Raw genomic sequence first — 19,127 nt, 5'->3', positions numbered from 1 at the left:
ATGGGTCCTGGGCATGCGGTGGGCCCCACGTGTACCGATACCAGACTCTCGTTGCTGGGTCATATGCCGGTGGATGAGGCGGCCTGGGACATGAGTCCGAGCTGCACCAAGCCATTGGGGAGAAGGATGGTTCTGGCTCAGAGAAGTCCTTGGACTCTGAAGATGACTTTGGTAGTCGTGAAACCAACAAAACGGGTGGGGCTCAGTGCAGTGCCAGGAGGGGCCTGTCCGGCAGGAATAGGAGCAGTTCCACTGGAGTGGGGACCTCGCAAGCGAGTGGGGGTCCGGAGAGGAGTGGAGAACCAATTCCTCTGCTGAGAGAAGGGGCTCCCAAGGGCCTGGAGTTTGGGGAGTGCTACTGGAGATGCCAGAAGACCTAGTTAGTATCCACGGGCTGGCTGGCCTAGACGGCTCGAAGGTGGCGGTGAGACGGGCAGTGCACATGCCAGGGATTGCTCTGGGTGAGCGAGTACTGGCTCGACCATCGGTACCACCAGATCCCATCTCCACTTAGCTTTACCCTCCACCTGGGGAAGCTTGGGTGCTGGTGCAGCAGTGTTGGTGAGCGACATCTCACCCGAGCTGGCCTGGCTTAAGGAGGAAACGCTGCGCTTAGAAGCAGCCCATGATGGAAATCTGCTCTTATGCCCATGAGAGTGCTTCTTACTCTCATGCCTGGGCTTCTCTTTGGCCATCGGTACTGCTGGATCCGGGGCATGTGAAATGCTGGGAGGAGCACTCACCGCTGGTGACGAATGCTGTTCTGATGGTCCTGGATCTGAGTGAGCATTCGGTCTCATTGCTTACTCCATTAGATGTTTTCAGAGGTGGAGCTCCCAAGCTTCCCAAGTTTGGGGCAGTAAATATTTACAAATCGAGCAACAAGATGCAATGTGAGCCTCGCTGAGGCAGTAAAGACCCCACTAGTGCTCGTCATTCAGGGAGAACAAGCGTGGGCAGGAAACAGTTTTTAAACCCCGGAACGCAGGGCATAGTCCCCAGGGGGTGGGAGAGTGTATCCCCAAAGGGGTGAACTATCACTAACTAATTAACAACTACTATATACGGCTATCTACAAGAAGGAACAACTATATACAAACTGACCAAGTCACTGTCTTAGCGAAAAGACTAAGAGCGCGAAGGAACAATGGTTCCAACTCTGGGCACATGGTGGTAAGAGGCAACTGGAGAGGCACTGACAGGCCTATCATACCCTCAGCTGTGAACATGAGGCGCCGCATGACACACATGCAGGTCAGCAGACATTGCTAAGAAAACCTTCCAGCTCTAGAGTCATGGCGTGCATGCTCACCCCCATGTTTGGAATACACATAGGGACCCATCGCTCGAAGAAGAACTACTGTGTGATTGTTTTTTCAGAAATTTTTGGACAGATCATTCGAAAGAAAACAAAAAAGACGTTTGCACACTTACACATCAGGAAGTTGGAATAGGCTGTTCAACATGAAGTACTGGACTATAACCTCACAAGACCCGTTATTAAAATTAATGTGGTTAAAGCATCAGCCTAAAATTGTATCCTTCAGCACTTTTAAATTGGGAAAAGGGCCAGCTTGGGGAGAAACTGCCTGAGCTCTACAGCTGACCTAAAATCTACTTCCAGTTTCAAGGAGGAGAGCTCAAGAGGGATTGTCTGAAGTACAACCCAGCTCTGGGAGGAGGGCTGCAGCCTCCAAGACAGGAGAAGAAACTGACTTTTACATGGAGCCAGAGTGGGTGTGAACTGGAGAGGCTAAACAAGTGAGTTATGTCTGTAGAACGAGTGACTAGATTGAACCATATAAAGGGGTATATTTCGGAACTGTGAATAAATCAGATTCTGCAAACAGTTTGAACTAACCTGCTCTGGGCAATTGTTGAAAAAGACCCAAGGGGTGCTGAGTTCAATGCACCTGCAGGGCCACAACAGCCACAAGAGGATATCCTAGAGAGGCATGCCCCCATGACACATACACACAGAAATACAATGCACAGACCAAATGGGTGAGTCCCTATATATGATGCTATACAAATGTACTTGGTATAAATTGATCTTTTTGTGCTTACACTAACAGTGAAAATTTTAAACTGGTGTTCACACCAACTGTGCAAGGAAGACGACGCATTTCCCCCCCTCAAATAATTTACTTTACACAAAATTAAATTTTACTGTATGAGTTAACTTTAATGTATAGTGCTTTATTTGGTTCAAAGCCAACCAATATGACTGTCAGCCAGCCACACTAACCCACACCTTCCTGTGATATGTTAAATCCCTCTCCTACAATTTTACATTCATTCATCACAAAGCCTTCAAAATATACCTCTTCTGACAAATAAAAAACTAGAGATAAGGTGGGTGAGGTAGTATCTTTTACTGGACCAACTACTGTTGGTGAGAGACACAAGTTTTTGAACTTACACAGCGCTCTTCTTCAGGTCCTTCACCCACCCTGTCTCTCTAATATCCTGGGACCAACACAGCTACAACAACAGTAAATAAAAAACTATGCTACTTTTCCAAGTACCCACAGAATAAACTGCAAAGGGCAGAAGAAACACACTACATCTGTTAACCTGTTACCTCCTGTATGTGAAACACAGCTTTTGACTTACTTTCTTACATATTCTTGTCATTAAGTGTCTTAAAAAAAATCCCTATCTAATGGTCTCCATTAACATGCCTACAAAATTTGCATTCCTTAAACAAAAGCTTACATATACACATGCATAGCTGGTAGTAAGGTACACAAATGCAGGTTTTTGTGCATGCAAAGATATGCGTTCACAGTCTTGCTGTCTGGTATTTCACTGCTCACTTTCATATACAGGGCTAAGTTTTCAATGTTATCCTCACTATTAAGTGAGAAAGATCATCTTAAATCACTTAGTGAGGCCCACTTTTATTATTCATAGGTTCACTCAGAGAAGAAAATTACCATCAGATTTTGATCTCTATTTTATGTACCATGAGTTTTCCTCTAGTTTTTAAAGTAATTTATTTAACTTTTTAAAAGAGCTATTAGTTTATAAGACTTTTTTTAAGTCTGCTAAATAGCATTTTTTTCCATATGGGCACAATCTGCTAGTCTCAATTCCTAGGAAAATTTGTGGTCAAGTGCTAAAAAGTGGAAGTATCAGGATCAGAGGAGTTCAAAACTATAGGTTTAGAAAAGAAAATATTTTGGTCAGAAATACTTAACCATATGTTCCATCAACAACCAAAAATTAATTGAGGACCTAGTAGATGTTGGTCAAGCAAGATTCTTTTTCTCTCAAAGAAAGAGTCCAGGAAATTTCAAGCCAGTGAAAGTTAGAATTCCATCTGCAGGTACTAGCAAGCAGAGAATGTTGGGTGTGGGCTAGTCCAGTACTCCCACTCTTAGTGTTCTATGCTAGTAAGCAACAGTCCAAAGGGAGATCCAACCGATGGCACCCCAAGCCAGGCAGGGGTTGCAGAGACAGCATAGTCAGGCCAGGAAGAGGAGCATGGAGGAATGGAGCATCTTGCATCTCTCAGTTATGATCCTCCAGCACTATAACAAGAGCTACTTTGAAGGGCTCCAAAGAGAATCTTATCTGGCTACCTCCAGGCCAGAGGAACATCAATATAAACAATGAAATGTAAACTAACGAACAGTGAAGTGTAAACTAACCCTAAGGCAATACTCAGGAACACAGGAATTGCCAAACTGTCTCAGCCCAGCAGTCCTTCTAATCCAATATTGTGTCTCTGCGCTTGACTACACTACCACTTAAGTCAATGTAAGTTATGTCGCTCAGGGGTGTGAAAAAACCACCTCACTGAGCGACATAAGTTACATCAACTTAAAGCAGTGTCCACACTGTACTATGTCGGGGGGAGAAGCTCTCCTGTTGGCATAGCGTGTCTTCACCAGATGCACTACAGTAGCACCGCTGCATCGGTGCGGCTGTGCCAATGTAGGGTGGTAGTGTAGACTAATCCTAAAATAGCAGATACTTCAGAGGAAGGTGCAAGAAACCCCTCTAGAGGGCAGTTTTGGATCCACAAAGAAAGTTTCTTCCCAATTCTGATTAGTCAGAGCTTGGCTTATGCCCTAAAGCATGAGGTCTTATATCTGTTTCAAAAATCTTGTTTGGCTTTTTTAATCCTTATGATAAAAAGTTGATATTCTTGTTATCCATATAAATGTCCAATCTTTTTAAAAATCCTGTTAAGCTCTTGGCCTCAATCTTGCGGGGTAAGTTCCATGGGCTAATTGTTCTGTGTGTAGAAAAGTACTTCTTGTTACTAGTTTTAAATTTGTTGCCTTTTAGTTTCATTGACTATCCATGAGAAATCCCCTCACAAAAAAGAATGTTGGGCCAGATTGTTTCAATAGTACTTTATATATGTGGCATGTCTCCACATAAGGTATGTTTAAAGTATTTTTTTCTGTCAAATGATTCAATTTCTAGGAAGTCAAGAAATGCCATATTGAAGAAAAATAGTCCATCTGGCCTTCAATATTTACAAAATGAATAATTCAATAGACACAACAGAGGAAGGCACCTAATTATGCAATACTACATTGAGGTAGCTGGAGGACATTTCTTCCTGACACTAGCAGTGTTAAACTTATATCCTGAAGTTGCCAGACTGATAGCCTTTTGCCATTTTATTCTTGGACACATTAACTATGAGGGAATTCTAATTTAGGCAGAAGGATGAGTTTCCAAAACCCTGGAAAGTTCTCTTTGAAACAGACAACATAAGAGTGATGTTCCACATACTCAATAAGAACACTAAGACACTAATAAGAACACTAAGAAACCAATTTTTCATTATCTTCTATTGCCCAGAGATTGTCTTCCTCTCAATCAGCACACAAAGGACCGTACATATACATCAATCCTTGCCCATAGAGAAGGGGTGGGGAGATGTCAGCTATCTCTGCTGCTTTGTCTCCCTGTCTTCAGATCTGTGTAGACTACTCAACATGGTCGGGATACAAGAGTAGCCAGGGAATAGCACCGGAGAGGAATTAGTGTGCTGCAGATATCACACTTAGCCTCCCCTCTACACAAAATAAAATGGAAGTGAAAAGCTCAAAAGTTAATACCACCTGATTCTGTATTAACTTTTGCACAGAGCCCCATTGTGTTGCGGAACCCAATTTAGAAGGGATTACAGGAGGGAGGTCAGCAGGAAAACCCTGTTTCAAAAGGACTGAGTGATAAGACACTGGTAGGTGGAGTACAGGGCCTCTAGAAAGACACTCCTGGCCTCCAGCAGATATCCTAAAATCTGCAAGCTGGGACTGAAATCCTGCCTTCCCCACAATGGAGCAGTCTGGTAGAAACTGTGTAAGGAGAAACTCATGGAGCTTCCTATCCTCTAGGCAAGCCTTCTCCTCATGTAGAGGAACTAATCTGATCCCAAGTTAAACAGATACAAATTGTTATTTGAGAATAGTTTTATAATTTTATTTCATTTACATTGTTATTTGGTCAACATCAGTATTAGAAAGATGTCCCACACTTTTAAAAGACCTTGCCGGGTGACATTTTAAAGACACTGAGCCAAATTCAGTTCTGAAGTAAGAGGCATAACTCTCTTCACCACACTTTTTCTATTGTCTGGGTAGATTTCCAATTAAAAATTTATCAAACTATGCAAATTATTTTACTCTACCTAATATATTTTTTATATAATCAATTATTTACTATCTCCTTTCTACATAGTGAAATGTGTCAATGATGCAATATTTACACAATGGTTTCACCAATTTCCTATGGGCCAAATCCAGTGCAGTGGCCACATCTATATTCCAGGCTCAGGAAACCCTTCCATGGTATAGTGAATGGAATCTCCATAAAACACAGTTCTAGAGCATTTCTGCACACCTTCTTCATACCTGCAGCTCAACCACACAAGTTCTATCATCTTTTGGGCTGCTCTCACCCTCAGATGAGAAAGGGGGAGGAATAGCTCAGTGGTTTGAGCATTGGCCTGCTAAACCCAGGGTTGTGAGTTCAATCCTTGAGGGGGCCATTTAGGGATCTGGGGCAAAAATCTGTCTGGGGATTGGTCCTGCTTTGAGCAGGGGGTTGGACTAGATGACCTCCTGAGGTCCCTTCCAACCCTGATATTCTATGATTCTAAGGGGCAGGATGTGTGTCCAAAACACAATGGTTTAGGATTTCCCAGCTTTTGAATAGCGCTCAGACACACGACAATGTATATGCAGTTCTTGTCAAGGATGTAAGTTGTTAGCTATGCTAGGTCTAATTAAGAACTGACCATTCCATTTTGACCTCAGGGCAGACGTATGAAGGTAATACATGGAACAAATCTTTTTGCGTTTAAATATGAAAACCTTTCTATCCATTGTTTTGTGGAGAATACATACACACATGCATGCAGGGAGGAAAGTTCTGCTTCCCTGTTTCATCCACTGACTCTCTGGGCCCCAGCATCGATATTACTTCATTTTAATCCACTTGCATTCGCCTTCTCTTGTGAAGAACTGGAAAGGAGTATCTTCTGATCCTGTCAAAATCATCTCTTACTCAACCAAAGACTGCTATTGAGAGATGCAAGATACTCCCTTCCTATAACACTGTCTCCATAACACTCCCAAGAGCAAGAGATGGGAACCAGAAAACCACCCCATACAGGTAGCAGAGCTGAGCAAACACTAGGCCACTAGGATGGCCACCTTATTTTTTTAAGCAAATAGACTTAAATTACTTATACTCTGTATGTTTCCCCTTGCTCACTGGGTTTTAAATACTTAGGCTCTGAACCTGGAAAGACTCATACAAATGTTTTGCTTTAGCAATGTGAGTAGCTCCACTAACTTCAATAGGATTATTCATGGTACATGAAGTTAAGCACATGCTTATGTCTTTGCAGGATTAGGGTCTCACAATACCGTTTGATGTTGACGTTCAAACATATTTTTAACTAAAACATCAGTGACATCAGGTTCCTTAACTTAAAAAAAAACCCTCTTACCCTGATTTTTCTTTTTCTTCAGCCTCCATGTTTGTGTTAAGAATTTCCATTTCTTTAATATTCTCTTCCTCTTTATCTCCAAGATTGGCTTCATCTTCTGTTTTGGTTGAACTGAATTCCTTTTCCTGGTCAGACTGAGTATACATAGATTCTTGCAAGTTTTGTTTGTTTTCCTAAGAAAATATAAAAATGCAGTTAACCTACAATAGAAATCAACATGACAAGTATTTGAAAAAAGGCAGACAAAACACACTTAACCAACTGGAAGAAATAATTCAAAGTTTTAGGATTGTTACCATTCCCAGTATATTCTTTGTTATTAAATGACTAAATTTTGCAGAAGGATTGCTTGAGTCAGAGCTACAGAATCTACCATTAATGTTTTAAATAGAAGAAACATTTAAAGTGAAGCTGCCAGAACAAATCCGCACCCAAATTTCTTTCAAAAAACGAGCTTTAAAAACACTCAAGACATTCTAGTTTCCCTTACATTTCGTTCAATTCCAATGGAAACAACCTCTGAACAAAAAACTAACATTTTTTTTCTGTGCGGCTCAAAATTGTTTAATTGTGCCAAATTCACGAGACTCCAAAAGCGAAGCTGACTAGAAACTAAACTAAAAGTAAAACCTACTAATCAATTTTCATTCTCCAAACTGAACAGCACTAAAAAAATTAACAGCATTCAAATGAAAAATAAAAATATTTTAAATTTAGTCATCTTTAATAATCTTAGGTCCTAGTGTTTTTATTAAATGCAATTTTTAAACGGACAGCATCTCTTTGATAATTTCCTTTTAAAGATTTCACCCTAAATGCAGTGGGCCTTAAAAACAGATGTCAAGTAGTGCTCCTGCCACCCTTTTCAGGTGTCTTTGTGGGGGTGGGTGGGAGTAGCTTGAAGTCCTGACTTACAAATGACTTCACTGAGGCCTTGGCTACACTTGCAGCTGTACAACGCTGTGAGGTAAACCTGTCTTCGTACAGCTGAGTAGGGAAAAGCACTGCAGTCTGTCCACACTGACAGCTGCCAGCGCAGTGGTGTGGCCACACTTGTAACATTTGCAGCTGTGTTGGGAGCGGTGCATTATGGGCAGCTATCCCAGCATTCATGTGGCTGCAACGTGCTTTTCAAAATGGGGGGGTGGGGTGGATTGTGACAGGGAGTGTGGGGGGAGAGAGAGTGCTTTTTGGAGCATGTCAGCTCTCTATTTTGCAAGTTTCGAACTCCCGGCCCCCTGCTCATTCATTCACTCACTTAAAGCAAGCTGCAAACTGTTTGCTTCTCTCTGTGGTATGAGCTTTGAAACCGGCACTTCCGCATTCCTGCAGCCGGTCACAACAATGGAGAGGATTGGCCACTTGACAAGGTGATTAGTACAGCGCTGCAAGCGTTTACACTTACACCCGCGAGTCGTAGCCACTCCGCTGCAGTTGTTATTCCTCTCGGAGATGTGGAGTACCTGCAGCGGTGTACCCAGGGAGATACAGCGCTGTAAGTGCCCTGCCAGTGTGGACGGGGAGTGCGTTACAGCGCTGGGGGAGGCTTTACAGCACTGTAACTTGCAAGTGTAGCCAAGGCCTCAGACAAATCTTTATGCCTACATAGAATCCCAACAACCTCAATGGCACTTTCTAAAGGCTTAAACATGTGCCTGCAGATCCCTCTGAAGTGCATAGGTCCTAGTCCTGCAATGCATTGCCCTGGGGTGGATCCCTGAATTCTTGTGGAACTTCACTGATTTTGGTGTGGGGATGGGAATGGAAGGTGTCCATGCAGATGCAATGCACTGTAGGACTGAGACCTAAATCTAAAGCCAGGTTCAAAACAGAAATCCTACTATTACAGCTGCTAAGAGGATACAGCCCCTTTCAGGCCAAAGTAGGCCACACATTTTGGTATGAATTTGACTGTAGGTTGTAGCTGTTCTGTAGGAGGTCATGGACGTTTTGCTTCCAAGACCCTCTGCAGCAGCCAGCATACATCCAGAGATGGATCTGGCCCATAGTATGTTGTACTTATCCTCCTTTAGCTATGCAGCTGCTGTCAGCCACCAAACCCTATTTTCAGAGCTGTGATATGATCAGTATTAATAATAAGGAAAGAACAATGCATTATCAAGACAACGTGCTAAACTGTTTAGGTGTTTATTTTTTTAACTCCACCAAGGTGATTTCAGCCCTACTTAATACCCTACCTCCTACTTCCCTCACAAACACTACCTCAATTTAGCAACTGGGCTTAACATAAACAAAGTATTTTACCAGAAAGGTGGGTTTATCATCTTCTTTACATTCATTATCATTCTCAGCTGGTTTTGTTTCTTCCTGTTGTATGATCACTTCTTCCTCCTCCTTATGCTCTTCTTTAACAACTTTTATTTCTTTTACATCCTGTTCAGGTTCTTCACGCATTTTCAATTCTTTTTCTTTTTCACACTCTTTGCAGGGCTTATTCGTCATTTTCTCTGGCAATGCCATTTGAAATTCAATATTAGCCGATGTGCAGTACTCTTCAAAACCATATAGATATCTGAAGGAAGAAAAATTAAATTCCATGACATGATGCTAACATTAATTTACATATATATTAACCTAGTGAGATCTTTACACCTTTGATACATAAAATACATGTATTTCATAGGATACAATAAATAGGTTATATTAAAACTGACTAATAAAACTTGTTTGTGAAAATCTGGTATCAGTTTGACCATTTTTCTTTTTTTGTTTCTACTTCTTACTATATTTAAACACATACAAACGATACCTCTTAATCAACCAGTATAACAGAAATACCCAAAATACAGAAAACATTTAAGAACACAAACAGGAATAAAAATATTCTACCAATTCAGGAAAGGAAAAATCAAAGGAAAGCAGTGTCCAGTTTGCTCAGCCCTGCAATATGGAAACTCAAGAAGTGCTTCTCATCTTGAATGAACTGTCAAACCAATTTGAAAATTAAGCTTATAATTACAATTGGCATTTTCTGAGCCTCCTAGAAAGAAACCTACTTGATTCTGATTATGAGTTATGACATAGGCCATATGTGATAGCACGTTATAAACACTGACAGAAACAAGCAATACAAGTAATAGTGGTTTCCCTTGAAACCAATACACTCCAAACTTCAAAACTGATAATACTCCCTGGTTTCAGTGAATTTGGGATATGTCATCCTGTAACACAAAGTGACTTTTTACTGCAATACTGCATTAAGCATTTTTTATTTTTCTGCAGGGATTGGTCCTGCTTTGAGCAGGGGGTTGGACTAGATGACCTCCTGAGGTCCCTTCCAACCCAGATATTCTGTGATTCTACCCCTCTATCTTCCTTTCTCAAATGCTATTATATCTGCATCAGAAAGAAGATCATTCAAACCAATCATATCATTAGCAATGACTAGCTTAATACTATGGAATTTGAACTGACTTCTTAAAGCTCTTGGAGAATACTAATGGTAACACCATACCTAAATATTTACCAAAGATTATTTCACTGTGCTGAGATTCCTTGTTCCAGAAACCTTACCCCAGTAATGTATAAATATCACTACAAACAAGTCAAATGCTTGGCTTTTTCTTCTATACATTTATTTATAATCTTCTCATTCTTGTACCTTTTTACCATTTTATTCTGTATCTTTATCTTTACACTACAGAGGTTCTCCAGAACAGCTAAAGAAAATCCACAATATTTTAAGCACTGGACTAACATAAGGCTAATACCTATCAAAAGTAGTGTCTTGACATTACAAAAAATATTAAAAATTAACCAAAAACTTGTTAAAGCCACCATCCTTTACCTTTTACTCATTTATCTAGGAACATCAGTATCAAAAAAATACAAATGTGAAAGCCACCTGACCATAGAAATTAATGATAGTTCTCTCATGATACCATATAGCTATCCTCAAAAACTTCAATTCTACTGACCACTTCATAACAGAGCGAGAGATCATTTCACAAACCACCTCCCATCCTCCTAACATCCCAATCCCCTACTACTGATTCCCAATTACTTCATTCTGTGGACATCATCAAGGGCTTTGTGGACCAACATTTGACAACCAGCAGTACAGAATGTATAATAATGCAAGGTTTTCCACTCCTCCGATTTACCTTCCTATTATGTTTTACACTTCCATTTTTTGTTTTTTTCCCAATACAGTAAAAGCTGTGTTATCCAGGACTTTACCAGCCAGAAAGCTCTAGAAAATGGCATTTTGGGGTGCCGGATCCGGGTGGCGCTCACCTCGGGTGGCTCCCTGCAAGCGGCGACATGTCCCGGCTGCTCCTAGGCAGAGGAATGGCCACGGGGGCTCCATGCGCTATCCCCGCCCCGAGCACTGGCTCTGCAGCTCCCATTGGATATCCAATGGGAGCTGTGGGGTTGGCGCCTGCGGGCAGAGGCAGCTCAAAGAGCTGCCTAGCCACGCCTCCACCTAGGAGCAGCTGGAACATGTCACCGCTTGCGGGGAGCCACCTAAGGTGAGCGCCGCCCGGATCCAGCACCTCAAAAACCCTCCCACACCCCAACACCCTGCCCCGAGCCCCCTCCAGCACTCAAACTCCCTCCTAAAGCCCACACCCCAACCCTCAGCCCTGAGCCGCCTCCCGCAACCAAACTCCCTCCCTCCATTGGTAAGCATAACTCTTAGTTAACTGGAATTTTTGACTAACCCCCCATTCCTCCAACATGCCGGATAACAAAGCTTTTACTGTACTTTTTTTAAAAAAAGAGCAAAAATGCATCAAAATATATACATATTTTAAGATATTGTGGCAAACTAACCCTCATCCAAAACCACAGATTTAAGTTCCTCTGGCACTGGAGAAGTTTTTATATCTATTATTATTTTTTATTATTTGTATTATCATAGTGCCTAGGAGCCCCAATGCTAGACCAGGACTCCATTGTCCTAGGCATTGTACAAACAGAACAAAAGGACAGTCCCTGCCCCAAAGAGCTTACAATCTAAGTGTAAAACAAGAGACACCAGATAGATACAAACAGACCAAAGAGGGAGTACAAGGAAACAGTGAGACAGTATTGGTCAGCATGGTAGGAAGTGGTCTTGATACGCTAGTGGCCCAGCTATTGTCAAGTTTTTTATAGGCTTAATGGCAGAGGAGAATTTTAAGGAGAGAAGAATAGTGAATTAGTTTTGCAGATGTTTACAGGAATCTTCTTTCAAGCGTGAGGGGCAGAATGGTAGAATGCACACAGGCTCTGGTTTGAAAAATTTCACAAGTGGGTAAAGGAGGCTGATATCATGGGGTCAATAAGAGGTAGGAGTTGACCTTTTGATGCTAAATGAGAGATGACAGATAGGGAATGGACAGGTTGTGAAGACAAGTAGCTTATGTTTGACACAACAGAGAACAACAACATACATTACAGAAGAGATACAATCCTAAGTATAGCATGAGGTGAACAACAACTTAGGCCTTGTCTACACTACAAAGTTTTGTCAGCAAAAGCTGCCTTTTATAGACAAAACAAGGGGGGTGTACACACTGCAAAGCTACTTTTGGCGGCAAAACTCTGCTGTTTTGCCAACAAAATAAAACCACTTCAACGAGAGGCATAAAGCTTTTTGCGGCAAAGTTCAAGTGACAAAGCGTCAGTGCAGATTCTGCTGTTTGTTTTGTTGACATAACTGGCTTCCACCAGTATCTCACAATGCCTGCTGTGACCACTCTGTTCTCTGTTTTAATCTCTGCAGTCCTGCAGGCATGCGCCCCTCCCTTTCAAAGCTCCGGGAAGTATCTGACAGCTGGGTCTGCTGCTCTGCTCTGGGATTGGGAACTAACCATTAATGTGGAATGCTCCTGTTCTGCCCTGCACTAGGAATACAGCCTCTGGCAGGACTGCCATGCTGCTTTGACAATCCTCAGCACAGAGAGCAAACAGAGCTTCTCAGGATGCTGCTCCAGGCAGCTGACGAGGCTTTGGGAGAACTCAGAGGGAATCACAGAACCATAGGCAGGCAGGCAGGCAGAGCAGGCTGCTTTGGGAGAGACTGTTATGCCGAGCAGAGCTGGGGGCTGATGTGGAGGGGATGTCCCCCTCCCCCTGCCTCAGGATAGGTTGGTCAGCCTGCTGTCTCCCCCACCCCAGACACACCACTCTCCTTTCCCTCCTTCCCCCACACCAAACTTCAGTTGAAAAGCAACTGGCAATCTAGTAGGATGGGATTGAGAAACCTCATCATGTGACGCTGTACCTGCCCCATGAGGCATTGCAAACCCTTCCCAAAGCACCCTACAGCCAGTTACACAGTGGGATGGCCACCACAGTGCACTGCTCTCTGTGTCAATGCAAGAGCTGTTAGTGTGCATGTGCTCTGCCGACACAAGGAGCTAGTGTGGACATGCAACAGTGGTTTTAATTAAAATGCTTTAATTAAAGTGGCATAACTTTTGCCGACAAAACTTTGTAGTGTAGACAAGGCTGTAATCCCGACTCAGTGCAGGGGACTGGACTAGATGTCCTATCAAGGTCCTTGCCAGTCCTACATTTCTGATTCTTAAAATTCCAAAATAATTAATAATATGGAATTGACAGTTACTATTTTTCATAAAAGAGGTGTTTCCATTGGAATCTATACATAAACACCCCACAATGGTATCACTGTTCATATTTCATCCATTTTACATGTGTTGTATCACTTACTTTTTGTAAGCACATTTGACATTATATCCTGCAGCTGAGTTCAATACAGGTATTCCAAGATCTTGATACACCTGCTTCCATACTGCTCCACTTTCAATCTGTTACACACAGCAAAATACAAATGTGCACGTTAATCTAGTACAAACCATAAGACTAATTTAAGTCTATTATCTTTGCAACAATAGATGAATGCTAACAATTGTTAAAAAATTTCTTCAGATCCACAAAAGAATGTATTCAACAAAAAAATCACTGTTCTGCTGCACCGAATTATTATCGTCAGTTTAGAACTTCTGTCAATTTGCATTTCAGTAAGCCACAGTCTCAAACTGCAGGAGTCAGCCAAGTGGGTTATAACAAAAACTTACTTTGATAGTAACCTTATTTACCAAAGCTGGAGTTTTAATTTAAAATAAAGAAGGCAGTTCAAACGTATGTGGCAATTTTTAAAGTCCTGAATGGTACAATACCCAGGTTCCCCAGAAACTGCCTCTATCAGCTCTTCCACTGCCTTTTACACTCTTAATGTGCTCAAGTTTTGTAACCTGTTTAGTATGCTCAGTTCCAACAGTCCTCAAAAGGTACTGTAACACATCTTGTTCTCTAAGTATGTGACCCTTAGCATCAGAAAGATGACACTGCATTTTACTGTATGAATATACATGACCAATTTATAAGTTAATTTTATAGGAAGACATCAAAAGTAGGAATAGAGTCTACTTCCCCAGGAATTCCAAGTAAGTGATCCAATTGCTGCTTCAAGATCAGTTCAGCTAATTCCAGCCAGCACAGTCTTCTATATATGATCCACAGTGGGGAGGAGTTAAGGATGCCATAGAAACCTTAACTCAGATTGCTTGCATTTGAGGACTTGTGCAGCGATTTAGAAGTCTCTACTATTTGCTCAGTGTCTAAAACAAAGGTTCTCAGACAGGTATTCACTGAATCCGCAGAGAAAAAGAAAGTACTCTGACTGACTACATTATTATACAGCAATAGTTAGATCTACTGCATGTATCACAAAGAAATTAATTATGTAATCTGTTTGTTTGAATGTTTGTTTTTTTAATAATGCTGCTGCGTGTATTATGTTGCAGGATTAATTTTTCAGATTCCTAGAGTTTTTGTATAGGAGTCTTATTTACTATGACTTAAATTTAATCTTTAATATTTTTTTCCTCAGACTTTATGCATCTGAAATACTTTCCATCTTAACTTTAATACTTACATTATCAAATCCTCCAAGCTTGTGTACAAGTCTGAATAATTTAAAGAGATTCAAATTTCTGTATCCAAGTACAGGTCGTTTATTAATAGGAGTCCCTGTGGAAGAATACAATTATTAAAATATTTTGAAATGTGTCTTTTTACTGAGCACAAGACCAGAAATTTATACCTAAATTATTTCACGTTACTAAATATATTACTGCAAGCTCTTTGATTCTGACCATATCATGTTCATAGTACAGTCTTTATTTATTTTTCTATTTATACAATTAGTCTGGCCCTACCAAATTCACGGCCCATTTTGGTCAATTTCACGGTCATAGGATTTTAAAAATCACAAATTTCATGATTTCAGCTATTTAAATCTGAAATTTTATGGTATTGTAATTGTAGGGGTCCTGACCCAAAAAGGAGTTGGGGGGGGGGGTTTGCAAGGTTATTGTAGGGGGGTTGCAGTACTGCTACTCTTACTTCTGCATTGCTGCTGGCGGCGGCTCTGCATTCAGAGGTGGGCTTCCGGCCTGTAGCTGCTGCTCTCTTGTCACCCAGCTCTGAAGTCAGCGCAGAAGTAAGGGTGGCAATACCATAACCCCCCTAAAATAACCTTGTGACCCCCCCTGCAACTCCCTTTTGGGTCAGGATCCCCAATTTGAGAAACACTGGTCTCCCCACCGTGAAATATGTATAGTATAGAGTAAAAGCACACAAAAGACCAGATTTCATAGGGGGAGACCAGATTTCACAGTCCGTGACGTGTTTTTCATGGCCGTGAATTTGATAGGCCCTTAACAATAAGATAATAAAAACCATAATCAAACTATACAGCTTTATTTAAAAGCTCACTTTTATCTCAATCCATTAAAGATATCACAATTCATGTGTGTGTGTGTAGGTGAAACAGAGGCCTCTGAACGCAAGTCTTACCACACAATTAAGAGAGAAACTATTTGATTTCTGAAAGCATATTTATTTGTAATCTCTCCCTATATATCTGTTAAGGATTTGACATATTAAAGGGATATGTTTTTAAAGGCATTTCAGTTTCCCTTATCAACACCACAAACATTCAGGTGGTATTACAAGGCACGAGCTAAAACCAGAATGAATTGAAGCATCCAAATGATATTTGTTGTTCTAAAATAAATTTATTGAGGCATCTTATTAAAATTATGAAATGGAATGTATGCAGTAATAGAATTAAGAACAAAACTAGGCATTAAATGCACAGCTATATACAACACAGGGATATAGTGTATGATATACAGGGGTATATGGAGCATATCCACTTATTTTTCAAAGCAGGGATATGTCTGCATTTTAGCACTCATGAATGCTGAGAAGACAAAGAGGGTCAAGTGACAGACTACAATCTCCCAGATCACAGCAAGAGATGGATATGGCCACACTGGTTTCCAAAAATGAATTGCAAAGCAATAGTGGGTCATAGCTCAAAGCTTCAATATACATTACATAATTGAAGATAAAACACCCACCTCTGTCTTCCATAAATTTGTATAACTGTTGTAGAAAATTCTCCCTTTCCTCTGGAAAAGGCTCTATTTCTTCCTAATATAAGTAATACAAGAAAATAAAATTTATCACTTGTCTTGTTAAGCACTTCTAACTACCAGACTTTAATTTGGAAAACTACTGTAGCAAATTAAGTTTACATTAAAAAGTTTGATTTACTGTAGAATTTAATGACACTGACGGCATGCTATACAGAGGGCATATGGTCTCTGAATGTTAAGCGATTTGGAAACAGGAAAGGCTATTTCCAGCTAATAAAAACTGTAAAAAAATATATGGTTTGATCTTTAGGGGTTTTCAATAGATTATCATCAAAATGTCATAAGAATTCTTATAAATCAACACAAGCTCTCAATTGTGTTAAATTAGGCAGAAAACAGAGTCTGGTAGACACCAGTATTGCTCCTCAAAAGATTACACACAATTTTGAGATTCATTTGTCCTATAATTAGATGTGGTTATTCTTTAATGCCTGGATGGATTAAGTCACTTTCAAAGATGAAGCGGAAGATAAAATTGTGCCTGTACTTTTTTCTTCAGCAGTTCCACAAGCCACTAGTAACATGCTGAGGTTAATGACATTGCATGCACATTGCCAGAGAAGTAGAGTACATGGTATACACTGAATTAATTTGAAACAAACAAATCTAGAATAGGTACATCAAAAATATTTGTGGCTATTAAACTTATGACAGTAATAAACCTCTACACTAGATTAACCATCAGCAGAGATCAATGGCAAGACACTGTGGCTCAGTCCAACAGCTCCTCCCAAGCTGGTTAGGAAATCCCCAGAAATACCATGTGCCTCAACTGATATTAATTAATATCTCCCATATGAGTATCATCTTACTTCTAGTGTAATCATAACTTCTAGGAATTTTAATCACTAAGTTTAAGATATTTCGAAGAGGCATGCAGAGTAGGAGTTAGTTTCAATTCTTTGTATTCCTTTTAATTCTGACCCATAGCAGACTTTCTGTGAGTATAACTGATGTATCATTTCTGTAAATAAAGAAAAATTACTTTGTTGCTATATCACCTTCATCTTTCCCATTCTACTTCTTACCCTAAGCATTATGACTTCACCAATCCAGAAGCAAGGAGACAAAAGTATTATTCATCAAGACGTGTGTAGACGCACCAGACCTCAGCTGAGAAACTTACAAAATTTGAATACAATTACTAAGAATATGATATAAATAAAAAAGATAACTCCTCACTTAATAGCCTCAACAGGTGGAGGGATGAATGTAGGACTGGCAAAGCCTACAATTAACAGAATTACCAGTAAGAAGTTCTCTTGTTGTACGTGTCCTCCCCCTCATCATACACTAATTGGATACACAGTAGAAGTCAAGAGGAAAACATACTTCTAATGTGTTGGCATATTCTCCATTTAACATTAATTAATAACAAAAACTTGCGTAAAAGAGGGCAATATAGTAATTTAGCAGATCGTGTGGGTGAAGGGTCAGCCCAAGTTGCTGACAGCAGCCTAAAGATTAAGAATTTTTAGTATAAAGTGAGGGAAAAGAAATTCCCATACCAAACTACTAATGTGATCACTGACATAGCTAGAGATCCTTCTTGACATCAAGATGAAATAAGGGAGCTTGTGCTGGGTCTGACTGAAATAAACACCTTCTCTTGCATGTGAAAAGAAGGAACAAAATAACGGCCAGGGATATTTTGCAAAAATGAGAAGCAGGACTGTATTCTATCTAGACCAAAAGTCTCAGATATTGTGGAAATTCAGGAGATTTCCTTCCCTGAAGTAATCTGGGTCAGAAGAGAAGGAAAAAAGTTAGATTTGGCAAATGGCTCACAACCAAGAAAATGCTTGTCACGAGAGGGTGACCACATAGAACCATAAGAGGTCAGGGAGGAAAGCACTGACCAGATGTTCCCAGGAAACCTACCGTTTCAAGAAGTATCACGTATCTAATTTCCTTCAAGTGCTAAGAGAGCCAAAAACCAGAGGTGCTGTAGATACTGAGCAGAGTGCTGCGGGTTCTGCTGCCATCCCTTGTGGACCCTATGAGTATCTTACACTGCAATTTGACACTGCCAGCTGACTCAGGCTTGTGGGGCTTGGGCTAGAGGGCTGTTTAAAACTGCAGTGTAGACATTTGAGTTTGGGCTTCCGCCTGAGCTCTGGAATCTTCCCACTTCATGGGGTCTTAGAGCCCGGGCTCCAACCCTCAGCCTGAACATCTACACCACAATTAAACAGCTCCTTAGTCTGAGCCCCATGAGCTCAAGTCAGTTCACACGGGCCAGCTGTGGGTGTCTAACTGAAGTGTAGACATACCCTAAGATACTATTCCTAAAGCACAGAGAAGATACTTGTTACACCAGGTACCAAAACTGCAAGTAGGTATCCCTTGTTGTAATTAAATTCCCTGCTAGATTCTAGGACAATGTGCTAAAGGGACAGAATTAAGGTTTGATATGCCAAGATCTACAGAAGAGTGTTTGTACATCCTCAGAGTGTGCAGACCCAGTGGATTTCGCAGGGGGACTGAAGTGAGACACTTTAGCAAGGTGATCCCTGCTATTCTGAGAATCTCATGAAGAACCAAACTGTCTGTAGTCTGATGCCAAGGCATCCTGGGAGATTGTTAGATGCCGACTTATAACCTTCAATATTCTGCCATCTCAGCCTATTGCTACTTTAGATAATCTCATCGGTGTTCACTCTGGG

The 19,127-nt window shown here is 40.9% G+C and overlaps 1 protein-coding gene across 1 annotated transcript in view; it reads right to left on the bottom strand.

Moving 5' to 3' along the window:
• Positions 1-19,127, bottom strand: part of ARID4B (AT-rich interaction domain 4B) — a 138,266-nt gene that overhangs the window by 28,939 nt on the left and 90,200 nt on the right. Inside the window, exons 12-16 of the mRNA XM_026649674.2 lie at positions 16,384-16,456; positions 14,892-14,986; positions 13,664-13,761; positions 9,248-9,515; positions 6,983-7,155 (exon numbers count right to left, since the gene is read on the bottom strand). Of these exons, the coding sequence (XP_026505459.1) occupies positions 6,983-7,155; positions 9,248-9,515; positions 13,664-13,761; positions 14,892-14,986; positions 16,384-16,456 (707 nt within the window). The remainder of the gene's footprint in view (positions 1-6,982; positions 7,156-9,247; positions 9,516-13,663; positions 13,762-14,891; positions 14,987-16,383; positions 16,457-19,127) is intronic.

Source organism: Terrapene carolina, unplaced genomic scaffold (assembly GCF_002925995.2).
Source record: "Terrapene carolina triunguis isolate 2854851 unplaced genomic scaffold, T_m_triunguis-2.0 Scaffold85, whole genome shotgun sequence".
In the NCBI taxonomy this organism is placed as follows: Eukaryota; Metazoa; Chordata; order Testudines; family Emydidae; genus Terrapene; species Terrapene triunguis.
The sequence above is the reverse complement of the archived record's forward strand: the minus strand, read 5'-3'. Positions and strand labels throughout refer to the sequence as shown.